This window comes from Prionailurus bengalensis, chromosome A1 (genome assembly GCF_016509475.1).
Source record: "Prionailurus bengalensis isolate Pbe53 chromosome A1, Fcat_Pben_1.1_paternal_pri, whole genome shotgun sequence".
NCBI classification, from domain to species: Eukaryota; Metazoa; Chordata; class Mammalia; order Carnivora; family Felidae; genus Prionailurus; species Prionailurus bengalensis.
The window spans coordinates 240,787,796-240,808,246 of record NC_057343.1 but is presented as its reverse complement, the minus strand read 5'-3'; the positions used below and the strand labels follow the sequence as shown (position 1 = coordinate 240,808,246).

Here is a 20,451-nt window from a genome sequence, read left to right as displayed (position 1 = left end):
TATTTACTATAGGTAAACTTTTCTGAGTATTAAATTACATGTGAACCAGCTCTGTCCTTGTCACAGGGGCCTCCCCCATTCCCTTCAGACCCAGGAGTACCAGGGAAAGGGAAGGCCCCCTGAGAAATTCCAGACGCTCCACAGATAACCCTAAAATGTAGCATTTCAGGTGCACATTTCAGAATTTAATGGGGTGGAACTTGATTGTGCCTCCGGTGACAGCAGCAACAACCTCACTTAAAGTGTTAGTTAGGGTTCCCCTCATAGGCTCAGGGGTCGGGTGTACCTAATGCAGCCATGGGCACTTCCTCAGTGTGACAATGTGAAGGACCAGCAGACTGCTCCAAGAGGAACTCCCCACTATGCTGAGGGTTTGCCTGCACCTTCCCACAGAGACAAGCCACATACCCAGACATAAGACAGAGCCTGTAAAGGGGACCCTTACATAACCAGCCAGTGAAACTCTCCTCTGCACCTGTCTTCATTGATGTCTTAAATTACCCGATGCTCTCTTGCATTTCAGGACCTGGAATCCCTTGACACCTATATCCAGAACACACTGTCTTCCCTCTACCCACCTTTTGAGGCCACGGCAGCCACGGTGCTCTGGCAGCTGTTCAGTGTGGCTGAGAGGCTCCACGGTGGGGATGGGCTGCGCTGCCTCACTGACTTCCTCATTCCAGCCAAGAAGGTCCTACAATACCTGCAGCAGGAAGCCTGTGTGAGTACCTGCCCTGCAGGGGCCAAAACCTGTGTGAGACCCTCCCCTCAGGGGACAGGGCCTGTGTGATGGTTTTCCCTGCAGAAGGAAACCTGGGAGACCCTCTCCTGCAGATAATGCCTCCCTGTCCTTGACTGTATGGAAGAGACAGGCAAAGTGTTACTTGGTACCTGGAAAATATTTCAACTGAGCACATGAAATTCTAGATCTGGGGAGTTATACCAGTGATGGAGGCAAAGGAAAACATGGAATTAAACTAGTAATTAAAGCAGAAATAATTCAAGTGAGCATTTGTTGTTTTCTTTCTGAAAGGAAGCTGCGAGATTAATCTCAGCCATTTTTCATAGAGTTTAATCGCATAAAATGGAGAGATCTTCGCAGTCCACTCCAGGTTTGGGGTCCATAAAGTTACTGGCTCAGCTCCTTTCCTCTGACTTCTGGCTCCTTTTCTCCATAGTCACAAATGATGAATGAACTAGGGCTTTGTGTTCCAGAAACAGGCCTCTCAGACCTGCCAGCTGTAGAGCCCACTCTGTCCACAGGTATCCATTCTGTCCACAGGTATCCCCAGTGAACTTTGACTAGTCTTCAAGCCCAGGTTAATAAATTTCTTAGGTGCTTTTTTTTTTTCCTGAGTGGTATTCTGTTGTATGGAATACACTGCAATTTGTTTACTCATTCATAGATTCATAGACATTTAGGTTGCTTCCAGTTTAGAATATTATGTATGAAGTTACTACGAACATCTGCATACAAGATCTGTGTGGGCTTATGTTTTCTTGGGTAAATAGCTAGAAGTGTGATTGCTGGGCCACTTCCAACCTCTGTCTCCTGATGACTTCAGTTTTATGCCTAAGATCCATTTTGAGTTAAATTTCTGTATATGGTGTGAGGTAAGCTTCAAATTTGTTTGTCTTTGCATGTCTTATCTATCCAATGGTTCCAGCACCATTTGTTGAAAAGACCACCGTCTTTTCTCCATTGACTCACCCAGGCAACATTGTTGAAAGTGAATTGTCAGTACAAGTGTGAATCTGTTCCTAGACTCTGTTTTGTTCCCCTGATCTGTCTCTCTTTCCTCCAGTAACATGGTTTTGATTACTGAACCTTTAGAGTGAATCCTGAAATCAGCTGGTATAAGGCCTCCCACTTTGTTCTTTTTCAAAATTGTTTAGTTATTCTAGTGTCTTTGCATATCTATAAAAAATTTAGAATCTGTTAATTTATAAAAATCATACTAGGAGTTTTGATTAAGATTGCTTTAAATCTGTAGATCAATTTAGGGGAGAAATGTCTTGGGATATTTTATTGTAGGTTATTTTTGAGGCAATCTTAAAATTAATGGCAGACAATTTGTGGGTATATTGCAGTGAGCTGCTATAGAGATTCATGGCTCAATCGTATAAAAGTACATTTGATATTAAAAAGTACAAAGATCTTAAAAAGTAAGATCTTTATTAATCAGTGCCTTTTATTATTCCATTGATATTGAAGTAGGGCTTTTAAAAAAAAACTACCACTGGACTACTTTGATTTATTAAATTCTTTGAATGTCTTTTAGCTAGAATGACCACGGTAGAGAAATGACCAATGATATCCTACATTTGATTCTTTGTGTGAAGTCGTCTACACAGAGGATTTTTTCCTTTGTGATTGTGTATCTTTTGCACACTTAAAGGGTATTGATTGATAAGAAACAGAGGTAAACAGCAGCACAGGGAACAGAAACGCCTGTCCCCTTTCAAAGGTGTGTTTTGAGAAGGTATTTTGACCTAATGTTTCACCTTCTTTCTTCTGTTGTGTTTCCTTTTCCTTTCATTTTAATCATAAGTCATCCGCCTTCCCATTTACAAAATTGCTTATTTTCTGAAAAAGCCATGTGAATACTACTACTCTTTAGTATCAATACATATTTACAAGTATACAATTTAATAAGCACAAAATGAAATTTAGGGATAACCTTGCTATTTGCATCTTTATATTGCTTTTTACTTTTGAATAAAGAAAATAAAATTCGATCATCTGTATGACATAGGAGAAAATGAACTTATCTCAACACCTATGCATATAAACATATCGTAGTTAATATAGATCAATGCAGTTTTTATTTACCTGCTGTGGTCGAAGTATGTGACTTGAAGAACATTACTAATCATACTAATTTTTTGTTGTATTCCTAAGATTTCAATGACCACCGTTCTTCCATCCCTCTGTAGATACAGGAAATGTTCAAAGTGACTCATCAGCTTATTTATGACTTTCTTTCATCACAGTTTGGCTCAAAAACTATCTGCATAAGTTAAAGGCAATCAGAAAGATATAGAAATAGAATGGTTTGCTTGATGGGGGTGGGGGGAGCAGGAGCAGGGGATTCCAATAAAGAAGATGAAATCAAATGGAAGCCAGAAAAGGAAGGAACAAACAAAACAAAGGCACAGGAATAAAAAGCACAACATATATAATAACTGGATGAAAACAAAGTTTTTAAATGGTAGCCCAGCAAAATTCCAGCCAAAGATAACTGGTGTAGCAATCATCATAAAAAATTAAATATAGTAAAAGGCAGAATGCATTATCAAGGCTAAGGCAGATCATTGAGTAATAATACTGGTAACAACCAGGAATATGTAACAGTCTGTAAACACCTAACAACACAGCCTGAAATGTTTGGTGCACAAACTGAGGGAATTAGAAGGAGTAAACATAATCATAATGGGAAAAGCAAATAGATAAACAGACCCCATATTACTTAGGATATGTCTGAACACCTGATTTCTCTCTTTCACTAATGGGCATGCGTAGAGTACTGAAGCCAGTAATTTTAAAATACACATCCTTCCCAAAGCACACATGCAACATTTTCCAGAATTAACCAAAATTTGATAAAATTCAGGTAAAATTTTACAATTAAAGGATATACATTTACTTCAACAATGTATACAACTTGAGAATATTAGAGAGCATACACTCTTCTTAAGTGTACATATGCATTTATTGAAATGACCATTGATCATAGAATTAGAATTAATCAGAATTAAGATTAATTAATTAATCAGAATTAATCCGATTGACCATTAATCAATCAGAATTGACCATTAATCATAAGGTGGCAATAAATACCAAAGAATTAGTATCTAAAGATTGCAGTGCAGGGGCGCCTGGGTAGCTCAGTGGGTTAAGTGTCTGACTTCGGCTCAGGTCATGATCTCGCTGTTTGTGAGTTCGAGTCCCACATTGGGTTCTGTGCTGACAGCTCAGAGCCTGGAGCCTGCTTTGGATTCTGTATCTCCCTCTCTCTCTTTCCATCCGTGCTCATGCTCTGTTTCTCTCTCTCAACAATAAATAAATGTTAAAAAAAAAACTTTTTTTTAAAGATTGCAGTGCAATAAAACTCCAATAATGACAACACCTTTACATTTGGGAAATTGTACATGTACTCCTAAGTGAAGGGTCAGAGAACAGCAGAAATTGGCAAAACATTTAGGGCCAATGAACGGGTGAGCCCTTTCTCTAGTTATGGTTTAGAAGTGTGAGAGAGACTTTAACTCCTGCCAAGCAACAAGAAAGCCCTACATAAACCAAAACAATTATACTTTCCTTTAAAACCATCCAAGAGCTGTGGATACACAGAGATCTAAAAGAACCAAATTATGGAGAGATAATGACTTCCTAAGTGAGCAAGAGCAGAAGACACTTTCAAACCTGGGACCAGTGACTGAAACTGCAGAGAGGGTGGGTAGAAGAGCAACCTGACAGGGAAGGACCATCTATGCTCAGAGGAGGAGAGATTGAACTTTAAGAAACCTCAGGGCTAGTCTCACATTTAGGTCCTTAATCCATTTTGAGTGAAAGAAAGTGGTCCAGTTTCTTTCTTTTGCATATAGGTGTCTGATTTTTTCAACACCATTTGTTGAAGAGACTGTCTTTTTCTCATTGGATATTTTTTCCTGCTTTGTCAAAGACTAATTGACCATATAACTGTGGGTTTATCTCTGTGTTTTCCATTCTGTTCCATTGAGCTATGTGTCTATTTTTATGCCAGTACCATGCTATTTTGATTACTACAGCTTTGTAATATAATTTGAAGCCTGGAATTATGTTACCTCCAGCTTTTTTTTTTTTCTTTTGCAAGGTTACTTTGGCTCTTCAGGGTCTTTTGTTGTTCCATACAAATTTTAAGATTGTTTGTTCTAGTTCTGTGAAAAATGCTGCTGGTATTTCGGTAGGGATTATGTTAAATTTCTAGATTGCTTTGGGTAGCATAGACATTTTAACAATATTTCTTCTTACAATCCATGAGCATGGGATTTCTTTCCGTTTCTTTGTGTTGTCTTCAATTTTTTTTTAATGTTTATTTATTTTTGAGAGAAAAAGCATGAACAGGGGAGGGGCAGCGAGAGAGGGAGACACAGAATCTGAAGCAGGCTCCAGGCTCTGAGCTGTCAGCACAGGGCCTGATGAGAGGCTTGAACTCACGAACCACGAGATCATGACCTGAGCCGAAGTCAGACGCTTAACCAACTGAGCCACCCAGACACCATCTTCAGTTTCTTTCATCAGCAGTTTATAGTTTTCAGTGTACAGGTCTTTCACCTCTTTGGTTAAGTTTATTCCCAGGTATTTTATTATTTTTGGTACAGTTGTAATGGGATTTTTTTCTTAATTTCTCTGTTGCTTCATCATTAGTGCATACAACTGCAATGTATTTCTGTACATTGATTTTGTATCCTGTGACCTTATTGAATTGATTTCTCGGGTCTAGTAGTTTTTGGTGGAGTCTGAAGGATTTTCTATATGTAGTGTCATGTCATCTGCAAATAGTGGAAGTTTTACTTCTTCCTTACGGATTTGGATGCCTTTTATATCTTTTTTTAAATTTTTTTTTTAATTTACAGCCAAGTTAGCATATAGTGCAACAATGATTTCAAGAATAGATTCCTTAATGTCCCTTACCCATTTATCCCATCTCCCCCCACAACCCCTCCAGTAACCCTCTATTTGTTCTCCCTATTTATGAGTCTTTTATGTTTTGTCCCCCTCCCTGTTTTTATTTTTGTTTCCCTTCCCTTACGTTCATCTGTTTTGTCTCTTAAAGCCCTCATATGAGTGAAGTCATATGATATTTGTCTTTGTCTGACTAATTTTGCTTGGCATAATACCCTCTAGTTCCATCCACATAGTTGCAAATGGCAAGATTTCATTCTTTTTGATTGCCAAGTAATATTCCTGTGTGTGTGCATATGTGTGTGTGTATAGATACACACACACATACGCACACACACACACACACACACACACACACACACATACCACATCTTCTTTATCCATTCATCCATCAATGGACATTTGGGCTCTTTCCATACTTTGGCTATTGTCCATAGTGCTGCTATAAACATGGGGGTGCATGTGTCCCTTCAAAACAGCACACCTGTATCCCTTGGATAAATATCTAGTAGTGCAATTGCTGGGTCATATGGTAGTTCTATTTTTAATTTTTTGAGGAACCTCCATACTATTTTCCAGAGTGGCTGCACCAGCTTGCATTCCCACCAGCAATGCAAAAGAGATCCTCTTTCTCTGCATCCTTGCCAACATCTGTTGTTGCCTGAGTTGCTAATGTTCGCCATTTTGACAGGAGTAAGGTGGTATCTCATTGTGGTTTTGATTTGTATTTCCCTGATGTTGAGCATTTTTTCATGTGTCAGTTGGCCATCTGGATGTCTTCTTTGGAGAAGTGTCTATTCATGTCTTTTGCCCATTTCTTCACTGGATTATTTGTTTTAGGGTGTTGAGTTTGATAAGTTCTTTATAGATTTTGGATACTAACCCTTTATCTGATATGTCATTTGCAAATATCTTTTCCTATTCCGTCAGTTCCCTTTTAGTTTTGCTGATGGTTTCCTTCGCTGCGCAGAAGCTTTTTATCTTGAAGAGGTCCCAGTAGTTCATTTTTGCTTTTGTTTCCCTTGCCTCTGGAGACGTGTTGAGTAAGAAGTTGCTGCGGCCAAGGTCAAAGAGGTTTTTGCCTGCTTTCTCCTCTAAGATTTTGATGGATTCCTGTCTTACATTTAGGTCTTTCATCCATCTTGAGTTTATTTTTGTGTGTGGTGTAAGAAAGTGGTCCAGGTTCATTCTTCTGCATGTTGCTGTCCAGTTTTCCCAGCACCACTTGTGGAAGAGACTGTCTATTCCGTTGGATATTCTTTCCTGCCTTGTCAAAGATTAGTTGGCCATACATTTGTGGGTCCATTTCTGGGTTCTCTATTCTGTTCCATTGATCTGAGTGTCTGTTTTTGTGCCATGGATGCCTTTTATTTCTTTTTGTTGTCTGCTTGCTGTGGCAAGGACTCCCAGTACTATGTTGAACAAAAGTGGTGAGAGTAGACATCCATGTCTTGTTCCTGACCTTAGGGGAAAGCTCTCAGTTTCTTACCATTGATGTCAGCTATGGGTTTTTCATATGTGACCTTTATGATGTTGAGGTCTGTTCCCTCTACACCTACTTTGTTGAGGGTTTTTATCATGAATGGATGTTGTACTTTGTCAAATGCTTTCTCTGCATCTACTGAAATGATCATATGGTTTTTATCCTTTCTCTTACTGATGTGACGTATCATGTCAATTGATTTCTGAATATTGAACCATTCTTGCGACCCAGTAATAAATCCTGCTGCATCATGATGAGTGATTTTTTTAACATATTGTTGGATTTTGTTTGCTAGTACTTTGTTGAGGAGTTTTGCATCTGTGTTCATTAGAGATATTGGCCTTTAGCTCTCTTTTTTTGCTATTGTATCTCTATCTGGTTTTGGAATCAGTAATGTTGGCCTCATAGAATGAATTTGGGAGTTTTCCTTCCTCTTCTATTTTTGGGAATAATTGGAGAAAAATAGGTATTAACTCTTCTTTACATGTTTGGTAGAATTTGCCTGTGAAGCTGTCTGGCCCTGACCCTGTATGTGAGACCTGAAACCATTAAAAGTCCTATAAGCGAGCACAGGCAGTAATTTCTCTTGACACTGGCCATAGCAACATTTTTTTAGATATGTTTCCTGAGGCAAGGCAAACAAAAGCAAAAAAAAAAAAACTATTGGGACTACACCAAAATAAAAAGCTTCTGCACAGCATATGAAACAATCAACAAAAGTAAAAGACAACCTAATGGGAGAAGATATTTTACAAATTATATATCCAATAAGAGTTTAATATCTAAAATATATAAATAATTTATATAAATCAACACCAAAAAAATATTCTGATTAAAAATGGTCAGAATTAATGAGCAGACATTTCTTCAAAGAAGACATACAGATGGCTAACAGGTACATGAAAAGATGTTCAACATCACTGATCATCAGGGAAATGCAAATCATAACTATAATGAGATATCACCTCATACCTGTGAGATTGGCTAAAATCAACAACCCAAGAAACAACATGTGCTGGCAAGGATTTGGAGAAAGGGAAACCCTCATGCGCTGTTGGTGGGAATGCAAACCGGTGCAGCCACTCTGGAAAACAGTATGGAGGTTCCTCAAAAAGTTAAAAAGGGAACTACCCTATGATCCAGTAATCATACTACTGTGTGGTTTACCCAAGGAATATGAAAACATTAATTCAAAGGGATATGTGCACCCTATGTCTATTGCAGCATTATTAACAATAGTCAAACCATGGAAGCAACCCAAGTGTCCACTGATAGATGAATGGGTAAAGAAGATGTGGGACACACACACACACACATACACACACACACTGGAATATTACTCAGCCATAAAAATAAAATCTTACAATTTGCAACAACATGGAAGGAGCTAGACAGTGTAATGCTGAGCAAACTAAGTCAGAGAAAGACAAATACCATATGATCTCACTCATATGCAGAATTTAAACAAATGAGCAAAGGGGAAAAAAAGAGACCAACCAAGAACTATAGAGAGCACACTTAACTATAGAGAACACACTGATGGCTAGCAGAGGAGAGATGAGTAGGGGAGGAGTCAAATAGGTGATGGGGATGAAGGAGTGCACTTGTGATGAACCCTGGGTATTGTATGGGAGTGTTGAATCACTAAATTGTACACCTGAAACTAATATTACACTGTATGTTAACTAACTGGAATTTAAATAAGATTTTTTAAAAATATATGACAAAAGCACAAAATGTGGGAGGGAATAAATTGAATTGTACTACTCTAGGTTCTTACATTGTTTTAAAGTAACAAAATGTTACTTGAATAAAGACGCACGTTGTAGTCTTGAGAGCAACTACCGAAAGCAACACGAAGAGGTATAACCAAAAAATCAGTAGAGGAGATAAATGGAATCCAAAACGCAGAAGAGAGGATAAAAGGAAGAACAAAGAAACAGATAGGCAAATAGATGAACAGATGACAGATGTGAAGATGACAGATTTAATCCAACCATATTTGTAATTATTTTCAACGTACTTAAATGAACTAAAAAATCCAACTGAAAGCAAATATTGCCAGACTCAGGCTGAGAAAAAGGCAAGACCAACTAAATGCTGGTTATAAGGAATGCCCTTTAAAATATAAACACATACAAAGGGTGAAAGAAAAAGAATGGAAAAAGATATGCCACTAAGTATGAGTAGGTGAGGTGATGATCTTTCTGTCAGACAAGTTAGGTCTCTGACAGAGTCACAGGAGACACATGGGGACAGGACAATTCATAGTGATAAAAGCCTCCATTTATCAACAGAGTACCTAGTAAGAGAGCTTCTGAGTACATTAAGACAAACAACTGGCAACACTAAATGGAAATTTTCATGTACTTCTGTCAAAAATTGATAAAATGATCAGTAAAAAAAATCAATAAGGATATAAAAGATCCGAACAACACCTAACACACTGACCTATTTGACATTTGTAGAACATTACATCCAACAAATGCAGAACACACATTCTTTCCAGTGCACATGAAATTTTTTCAAGATAGACAACATGCTGTAGGTCTCTAAAAAAATACAATTTCATAAATTTGAAAGGGCAGAAATAAAGTATTTTTTTGTAATCACAATGCTATCATCAGAATTAAATAACAACAAATAAGTAGAAACTCCCAAATTTTTGGAAATCAAATAACACATTTCGAAAGAACCCATGACTTAGAGAAATCACAAGGAAAATTATTGGAACTGAATCATAATGAAAACACAATGTGCAGAAATGTTTACATACAACTAAAGCAATGCTTAATGTATAATATAGTTTAAACTAATATGTAGTTTTGTGGAACAAGTCTGATATCACTTACCTAAATTTCCACCTTAAGGTAGGAAAAGAAGAGCTAATTAAATCCAATTTAATTGAACCCTAAACTGATTAAATATGAATGCAGAAATAAAGAGGGATAGCTTTTTCTGTGAAAACGAGTTGAATGTTCAGCAGAGACTCCCTAAAGTCTTACAAAAAGGTGCCATCACATTAGGTATGAGCAAGACACCTGAGAGACTGGGATATTTGGGGGGAAATCCGGAAGAGTTCTCCATCCATATTCTTTGCCTACTGTCTTTATGTTCTCGCTCCATTTGAGAGGTGCTGTGAGACACAGCAACATGACTGTGGCCAACCCAGGGGAGACAGTAGAGCCCCCAAGTCAGCAGAGAAAAGATGGGTCTCTGTGCCTGTTAGAGTCCCATGAAGAGACTGACCCACACAGAAATCTACCTCAGGGAGCTTAGTGTAGAGAACTATCATCTAGTAACGTGGGATTAACCATAAAGGAGCCATGAGAGCTCACCTGGGGCTGAGGGAGAGCACTGGGAGGGACAAACCTCTAAGGGATGGAGGTTCAGGAATGTGCATTTACATATTTAAAGCAAAAATAAAACATTCTGAGTGTGTATGGCCATTCTTTTATAGTGATGGCCTGCTCTGACAGACCAGCTACCAGTCCTGATCACCCAGAGCCAGAGGGACTGTGAACAATGCGGTCAGCATGGGAGTCGCAGGGAGGGGGGCAAGTCTCAGGGGTGTGGTGAGCGGTCACCTAGCACTGTGCAGGCCACTTAGGAAAACACCAGCAGAGGCTTTTGTCTATGAGTTAGGGTGAAACACAGAGAGGGGAGGGGACTGACTTCTCAGGCTCAAGGTCGCAAAAAGGAAACTGATAGATTGATGGCAGAAACATCTAGTAAATTGGTGTTTCAGAAGCCAATGAACGGCCAAATAAAAGCTGTTTCTTACATCGTGTTTGCAGAGAACTCATAGACATAAGTAAAATACTAAGTCCTGTATAAAAGTCAGCCTTGGAGAGGCAATGTCCAGAAGAGGCACTACCTGCCCACAGAAACTCTGGGGAAACCCAGCCTCTTGGTGGTCAGAGAGGCACCAGGTACATGACAAGACAGGTTTTTGCTTACTGACAAGCAGAAAAATATAAAGATTAATATTCAGAGCAGGGAGAATTCAGTACGATAGATTATTTGAAACTCTTGTCATATTCGTGGAAATATGTGTGGACACTATAGTGTCACACACAGTTAGAATCAGATATCTTAGACCACAGCAAAGGATCTAAAATACAGGACCAGATTTATTCATAACAGTACATGTTGTGACATTACTTACAATAGTTAAAAAATGGAAATAAATGTTAGGGGAATGGTTAAATTAATAGTGTATAAATGTGATGGACTGTTATACACAGGTTAAAATTGTTTTGAAAGAAGTTTTTAAAAAATACATGAGGAAATTATTATAATATGAAGCCAAAAAGTGGTGTATATTTGTTTCACATCAGTTTTTTTTTTGAATGTTTACTTATTTTTGATAGAGAGAGACAGAGCATGTGTGGGGGAGGGGCAAAGAGAGAGGGAGACACAGAATCCGAAGCAGGCTCCAGGCTCCGAGCTATCAGCACAGAGCCTGATGCGGGGCTCGAACTCACGAGCCATGAGATCGTGACCTGAGCCAAAGTCGGACGCTCAACCGACTGAGCCACCCAGGCACCCCTTGCATCAGTTTTTTAACATGTACTTGTAAAACCATGACAAGGGGACATGTGGTGAGGTCAGCATGCCTGTGCTGTGGTAGACCTGTGAGTACGGAAAAAGGCCAGTTGTGCATGTTCTACTTTCCTAATTTTAGAAATACCCCCTAATTACTAAAATCAAAAATGAAACTGGGGAGCCTGGATGGCTCAGGCGGTTGAGCATCCAACTTTGGCTCAGGTCATGATCTCGTGGTTCGTGGGTTTGAGTCCCACATCAGGCTCTGTGCTGACAGCTTGGAGCCTGGAGCCTGCTTCAGATTCTGTGTTTCCCTCTCTCTCTGCCCCTCCCCCGCCCATTCTCTGTCTCTCTCTGTCTCTCTCTCTCTCAAAAATGAAGACTCTTAAATATGGAGAACAAACAGAGGGTTGCTGGAGGGATTGTGGGAGGGGGATGGGCTGAATGGGTAAGGGGGATTAAAGAATCGACTCCTGAAATCTTTGTTACACTATATGATAACTAATTTGTATGTAAATTTAAAAAAATTAAATTAAAAAATTAAAAAAAGAAATACACTTTAAGTATATGAAGACACAAATAAAAACATTTAAATTAAAAAAATGAATAAACATTTTAAAAAAATTTTTAAAAACCCACAAGGCCGAGGTAAATGGAGGTGCATATGGCAGCCAGACTGTGCACAGAGTTAAGGCTGAGGGCATATTGAAGACCATCTAGTGGCCTGACCACTGCACATTCACCATTTGAGAAGGCAGTTGGTCTGCAAATACTCTCAGCTGTCTCTGGTTCCTAATGGTAGGTTGCTATGTGGACCACCTGGGGTCAGCCACAGGACCAGGGGTACAGGGCCATGACAGCAAACAGTGAGGACAAGGTTCCATGGACACACAGAGAGGGAAGCTCATCCCTCTGTGTCCATTCAGGCCCAGGACAAGTGGACAGTACATAGTCTCCATGAAACAATGGGCTGGGGAGTCATCAAAGACCCAGGGAGGCTCAGCCTCACTTCTCACATTTAATCTACAACCAAGTTCTCCTTCTGGCTTTTCCAAAGGACCATAGAAGTTTTGTTCTATTTTAAGTTTTCCAAGTCGGAGAGTGAAGCTGAGCTTTTTAGAGTACTGTAGTAACTGCTGTGGTACATCTATTATAATTGAAAACCTGCTACTGATCTAGAGAAATTCAGGTTCCTGGACTGCTGTTGAAAGCCTGTTATAAAGAAGGACCCAGGGCGCCTGAGTGGCTCAGTTGGTTAAGCGTCTGACTCTTGATTTCAGCTCAGGTCATGATGTCACAGTTCTCGAGTTTGAGCCTTACATTCCGGCTCTGTACTGACAGTGCAGAGCCTCCTTGGGATTCTCTCTGCCCCTCCCTCTCTCTCTCTCTCAAAATAAATAAATACAAAAAAAAGGACCCTGCTTATGTTTTTATAGCAGCTGAACTGCAGCTCATAAACAGTGAAACCCACTGACTTCCTTTTGAATAATAATAAAAAAAAACACTTTGGTTCTGATGCTTCTTTCTTGACACACTGTGAATGTTCTGAGCACACCATTTAGAGAAGATGTTGAAATGAGATAAAGAATTGCTCCTTGCAACCTGGAACTGGATCTATTCAGAACATGACTAGAAGATTGATAACATCTATCTAATTTGGCTGCAAAAGATTTATAATCAAAACCTTGGTAGATTTGCCCAAGGAGAATCTCAGAATTATGGACTGTGTTGGGGCCAAGAAGAATGGTGTTCCTTGTTTCCTTTTCAAACCTTTGATATACATTCTACTTTGGAATAATATTGCCATAATTTCCTTGTTCGTGGCATATGCATTATTGTGAAATTATAGTCAAATCCCCCACAAGTTCAACCTGAAGAAACTTCTTCTCATCATTTCAGTTATTACAAAAAAAAACATTTTGACAAAATTCAACATTGTTTCATGATAAAACCACTTAAACTAAGAATGGAAAGAAACTGCCTCAACAAAGAAAGGCCATGTATGGAAAAACCCACAGCTAATTCATACTCGGTGGTGAAAGACTAAAAGGGTTTCCTCTAAGACGAGGAATAAGACAAGGATGCCCACTTCCTAGAAGTTCTAGCCAGAGCAATCAGGCAAGAAAAAGAAATTAAAGACATCCGATTCAGAAAGGAAGAAGTAAAACTATCTCTGTTCACAAATGATGTGATCTTATATGTAGAAAACCCTAAAGATTCCACACAAAAAAAAAATTGTTGGAACTAATAAACAACTTCTGCAAAGTTGCAGGATACAAAAGTACACACAATTCAGTGTGTTTCTACATACTAATGATGAACAATCTGAAAAGTAAACTAAAAAGGAGTAAACTAAAAGAAGATTTACAATAGCTTCCAAAGGAATAAAATATGTAGTAATAAACTTAAAGAGGTGAAAGACTTGCATATTGAAAACTACAAAACATTGCTTGAGAAAGAAAAGAAGACCTAAGATATGGAAAGACATCCATGTTCACGGACTGGAAGATTTAATACTGTGAAGATGGCAGTATTACCCAAAGTGATCTGCAGAGTCAATGTGGTCTCTATCAAAACCACACCAATGTTTTTTGCAGTAATAGAAATATCCATCCTAAAATTCCTATGGAATCTCAAGGGAGTCCAAGTAGCCAAAGGAATCTTGAAGAAGAACAAGGTTGGAAGACACACATTTCCTGATTTTTAAAACTCATTACAAAGCTACAGTAATTAAAATAATGTGGCAGTGCCATAAGACAAACATATAGACCAATGGAACAGAGTAGAGAGCCCAGAAATAAATCATCACGTATATGGTCAAATGATGTTTGACAAGGATGCCAAGACCATTCAGAGGGTAAGGACAGTTTTTTCAACAAATGGTGGTGGAGAAATTAGTCAGTTTTTCAGATGAGGAAATTAAAATACCGAAGTTGAAGGCATCTACCACAGATTGCAGATGTACGAATGGATATATGTTGTATGCTCGGCATCTCTGCCTTATCATTTAGGAGGTACCTCTCCACCATGCTGCCATGATGCTCCACTATTCTGGAAAGGGTGTGGCTCTCTGTGTTCACCCTTTATCCCACCTTCAGACACCACCTTCAGGGATTGGCACATGACCTACTGCTATAGACTGAATGTTTGTGTCCCCCACAAAATTTGTATGTTTTCCATATGTGATAGAATTAAGAAGTGGATAGATAGAATTAAGATAGAATTAAGAAGCGATTTGGTCCATCCCATCCATGCCATTATAAAGGAGGTCCTAGAGAGCACGCCCTTGCCCCTTCTGACATGTGTGAGGACACAGCAAAAAGTTGGTCATCTGTGAACCAGGCAGCTGGTCCTGACCAGACAACAAAAATGCCAATACCTTGATCCTGGACTTTCCAGGCTACAGGATAGTGAGAAAGACATTTCTGTGTTTATAAGCTACCCAATATATAGTATTTTTGTTAGAGCAGCTTGGAAGGACTGAGACGCCCAGTCGGAGTCTTCCCTGGAACTTGAATAAAGATACTGAAGACAAGATACCCTCTTTCCACTGGGTTTATGTATCAGGAGGATTTGCATCTTGACCCAGCCTGTCTGCACAGTGAAGCCAAGTGGGGCAAGGGAGAGAAACAGCCCCAGTGACATGTTTAAGCCCCCTACTTGGACTAGGTCTGAAGCCCCTCTCCTCCAGGCTTCCCAGTGACACAAGACAAATTCATCTGACAACCCAAAGAGTCTTGATTAATCCACCCATCATGCACTGTCCCATCACCCACTTTCATTCATCCTGGGGCCTGCCCCCCTCGTGCCATTTCCCCTGCACCTGGTGGAAGTTCTACTTACCTTTCAAAGACCAGTGCAACCACAGCTCTCCTCTCCAGCTCACTCCCCATGGCCGTGCCCTAGAAGATTCTCTGTCCTCTGTGTCATCACAGCACTTGGTGCTCACCATTTATCAGCCTGAATTGTGGACGGCTGCCTGGGTGTCCCTGCCAAGTGGTACTGGACAGGGGTTAGGATCGCAGGCTCTGTGAGAGGAATGATGTGGGTTCTGCCACTACAAACTCTGTAAAGACCTAGGCAAGCCATCTTTTCATCTCTCTGGTCTTTGATTCTGTTCATCTACAGACAAGGTAGTAACAGTACCCGCCTGAGCAGACACTTGACTGTCTAGCTTATGGTCTTTCCCAACCCTTGTCTTTTGCTGCCTCCCACTACAGAGACATCCACTTTCCAAGCCTTCCTTGTAACCGGGGGAAATCACTGGCTCCTTTATGGCCTATGATAGATAAAGAGAAGTCTGCTGGGGGCAGGAATATTTATGAGAACATACTCCCGTAGGAAAGACAATACACAGGAAGCTACTTTTCCCTGCTTGAGACATTGGGTATAAGGGTGTGACCACTAGGCTGGGGAAGTCATCCCAGGACCATGCAGTAACCAGCATCAGAATGAAACACATGTACATGGAAAGCTGTGAAAGAGCACCCAGTTCTCGGTGTCTGTGAGCCTCTGCTCCAACCATGGGGCTTTTGTCCTTCACACTCTGCAGTGAGAGAATTCCACCTCTCCATCATTTAGCCAAGATTCAGCAGGCATCTTATCACCTGCAGCTGATGAGTCCCAACCAGCATATCTTCTCGTGGAGTAAGGGTTCAATGCCATCATGGATGCAAAGTGCTTAGCGTGTTGTTGGCCTTCACTCAGTGTTGGTTAAAGATAACTACTGCTATCACAGCTGCTCAAGGCCATTCCACAGCTACTACATCCCACTGCAGAGACAGAAGATGCCAGCAACACATACTTGGCACATTTTATCCCCTGCCCAGCCACCCGACAGAGGGAAGCACATCTGTCAGGGCCGTTGTTTCACATCTGCACCCAGCCTGCAGTGGCATGAAAGAGCAGAGGAGGAGAGGGGCCAGCCTCTCCCCAGCCTCGGCGGTTTCTCCCTGGCAGTGCCCTTTGGGGTCTGGGCAGTGGAGCTGTTTTCATGCCAGGAGGGGGAGTGACAGGGCTGGGGTGTGAGGGCTGCACAGTCCTCCCATACTCCCCACCTTGAGTCTGCTCAGGCCCCCCGGGAAGGGGTCACCTACCAGTGATGGTCGGCCTTGGACCCTCTGCTTCCAGAACTTTCTGTCATGAAGCTCATTCCTGGGGCTCACACCACTGACCCCAGCTGCATACCTTTAGGCCACAGCTCAGGTTGGACTTCTCTCCTTGGGAGAAAGTGGTCCTTGGGAATCTCACTGCTGCTGACCACAGGGCTGGATGATGTCCTGGATCTTCGTGTCCAGCGTGAGGTGGGTGCTGACCATATAGCAAGGACACTGGCCACACCTGTGGCCACCCAGATTGGTGGGCACTGGCTCCACCCCATGCCATGGCCACACCCATCAACCTGCTCCATGGCCTCAGATTCCACAGAAGCATGTGACACCCAGGTGGGCCTCCAGGCCCAACAATGGGCATGGTATTTTAATTTGTCAGAGCAAAATTGGGGGAAAATAAATATGCAGCATTGAAGTGGTCTGGGCAAAGAGTTTCTCATAGCATAGGAGAGGCTGATGAAATACCATTAGGTGATAAAATTACCATGCACTGCTGTATTTTTGTGATGTGATCTCAGCCATTAAACATACACGGGAAAAGGGGCACCTGGGTGGCTCAGTCAGTTAAGTGTTCGATTCTTTGTTTCAGCTGGTTCATGGGTTCGAGCCCCATGTTGGGCTCTGTGCTTGCAGCGTGGAGCCTGCTTAGGATTCTCCCTCTCTCACTCTCTCTATCTGTCTGCCCGGCTCCTGTTTGTTCTCACGCGCACGCGCTCTCTCTCTCTCTCTCTCTCTCTCTCTCAACATTTGAAAAAATACACAGGAAAAAATAATGAAATGAAACACACATAAATGTCAACAATTCTGACTTCTGGGGGTTGGTGTTGGGATTGTTGTTTTGTTTTTTCTGAACCCTCCAGTTTCTGCAATGCACGAGTATTATTTTTCCAATCTGAAAATCTTAATTTAAAAAAATAATCTTTATTCACTTTTGAGAGAGAGACAGAGCGCCAACAGGGGAGGAGCAGAGAAAGAGGGAGACACAGAATCCAAAGCAGGCTCCAGGCCCTGAGCTGGCAGCACAGAGCCTGACACGGGGCTTGAACTCACAAACCATGAGATCATGACCTGAGCTGAAGTCGGATGCTCAACCAACTGAGCCACCCAGGCGCCCCTGAAAAATCTTAATTTTTAATTAAATGGGGCCACAGGTGTGAGGGTACCTGGCAGGTGCTCAGTAAATACTAGCTGTGTCTGCACCAGACCCTCACCTTCCTCCCAGGCCGTGGCTCCTGGAGGTTGGACAGTGCCTCCCCCTTCTGGCGACCCAGTGTGAGTACACGGCAAGGACCTGCTTAATGAGGCCTTCACTCTTAGGAATACACCAGTGTGGGGGGAGCCTGAGTGGCTCAGTTGGTCAAGCGTCCGGCTTAGGTCATGATCTCACGGTTTGTGGGTTTGAGCCCCACAACTGGCTCAGTGCTGCCAGCTCAGGTTCCCTTTCTCTCTGCCCCTCCCCTGCTCAAGCTTTCTCTTTCAAAAATAACTAAACGTTTTTTTAAAAATCTAAAAAAAGAATATACCAGTGTATTTAAGGTACAATTTCCAACTCCAGGTGTATGAAAACATTAAGTATTTTGTAAACCTCAACTCTTAGGAAAACTAACATAAATGCAAAAGGCAACCTTCAGTAAGACATCAAACTCTAAGTTTTAAGGTGACAAAAGATACCACAAAAAAGTCAAGAAATTCAACTTGTATAAAATTTAAGCCTCTATAGGGAGGAAAGAAACATAACTATAAAGCAAGTAAACTGGGACAAATATGAGTGCCTAATAGACACATAACACAAACATTTGCTAATGGTGGGTAGAAAAAAAATTGTCAATTTTTTTACAAACCTGACAGCAACTAAGAAGGCAAAAACAAGGCCACAATTCATAAAAGGAACAAAAAGACACACAGAAAACTTACAGCAAAAACGAATATCGAAAACAGTGTTGGCTTGACTATCACATAAGTACAAATTAAAACAACAATATTCCACAGTATGTATACTAGTTTAGAAAAAGATTCCTCAATGTAAAGCCTTGTCCTGGGGAGCCTGGGTGGCTCAGCCAGTTAAGCATCTGACTTTGGCTCGGGTCATGATCTCGTGGTTCAGGAGTTTGGTCCCCATGTTGGACTCTGTGCTGACGGCTTAGAGCCTGGAGCCTGCTTTGGACTCTGTGTCTCCCTCTCTCTGCCCCTTCCCTGCTCATACTCTCTCTCTCTCTCTCTCTCAAAAGTAAATAAAAAACATTAAAATATTTTTTTAAAGCCTTGTCCTACTGAATCTTGGTAAAGTGACTTATCACTGCTGACAATGTGTCTTTTGATGACAAATTGGTCATACTGCCAAGAATCATGAAAGACGCTCATTCCCCTCCTCCCCTGCTTGCGCTCTGTCTCTCTCTCAAAAATAAATAAACATTTTAAAAAGATTAAAAAATAAAGGAACAAGAAATGGTATCATGGAAATGTTGCTTGCATTTCTTATTTATAATAGAAACAGATAACCACCTGGGTGGCTCAGATGGTTAAAGGTCTGACTCTTGATCTCAGCTCAGGTGTTGATCTCAGAGTTGTGAGTTCAGGCCCTGTGTTGGGTTTTGCACTGGGTGTGAAGCCTACTAAAAAGAGAGAAAGAAAAGAAAAGAGAAGAGAAAAGGAAAGAAAAGAAGCAAAGCCCTGTAGATTTCCCACGGAGGAAAGGAAGGAAGGAAGGAAGGAAATAAGGAAGGAAGAGAAGCCTTGTAGATTTCCCATAGAGGACAGGAAGTCACCACCAGCATGGCCACTATGAAAGAGGAACATGGAGAAATGTTGGCTAAGGATGACTACAAACTGGAACATTAAGTTATATGTACATTGTTACTGCAGTCTAGAGAAGTTGTGTCCTGCGTGACAAGGTAAAAAAAAAAAAAAAAAGTAAAAAAACCTCAAGATATATCAGAATGAGATCACTTCTTTTTCATCTTCTCGATTATTGTAATAATGTATGTGCAATACGTCAGTGCTGGAGTGGGGAGAAGCAAAGTGTATTGTAACAACCGGTACCAAAGAGTATGCTCCCCTGTTAGGGTGTGAGCTGCAGCTACTGATACATTGGGGGTCCCACGCCTTGTTCCCCAAACTGCCAAACACTCTCTTGCCCATGCCAGACGCTGCCTGTGTTTGCCTGTGTCTTATCCGTCCTGCCATCGAAACCTTTTCTACAGCAAGTTCTTTCCAAAGATGTGCTTGGGAACTCACCTGCATAGTCTACAGCTGTGTTGTAAACTTCATGGACTCCTTCAAATAAGTAGAAGGACCCACTGTATTCGGTGGGAGATTGCAGCCGATATTGTTGGTGTCCCTGTGGGTCCTGGCACCCCCTCACTGTGCCCCTGACCCTGTGATTCCAGAAGTAGCCCTGCTCTCGGGGGGCTGCTTGTGGGCACCTAGGAGAGCCAGAAATGCTGTGAAGCTTAGACCAGGGGCTGGTGTGGTGAGCTTGTGAGGGCCCAGACCCTTCCCCAGGTGGAGACGGCTCCTAGGAGAGACTTGGCCCAGAGCCCCCAGGCTGCCTGTGGTAGGACTGCCTGGGTGGCTCCTCCAGTGGCTTCCTCCCTCCTGTCCTATTGCCCGCCTCCCCCCAGCCTCCCACGAGGAGCTACCACGAA

The 20,451-nt window shown here is 41.3% G+C and overlaps 1 protein-coding gene across 1 annotated transcript in view; it reads left to right on the top strand.

The window, feature by feature from the left end:
* PLEKHG4B (pleckstrin homology and RhoGEF domain containing G4B) overlaps nucleotides 1–20,451 on the top strand; it is an 81,270-nt gene that overhangs the window by 20,900 nt on the left and 39,919 nt on the right. Inside the window, exon 2 of the mRNA XM_043602168.1 lies at nucleotides 524–721. Coding sequence (XP_043458103.1) covers nucleotides 524–721 — 198 coding nt within the window. The remainder of the gene's footprint in view (nucleotides 1–523; nucleotides 722–20,451) is intronic.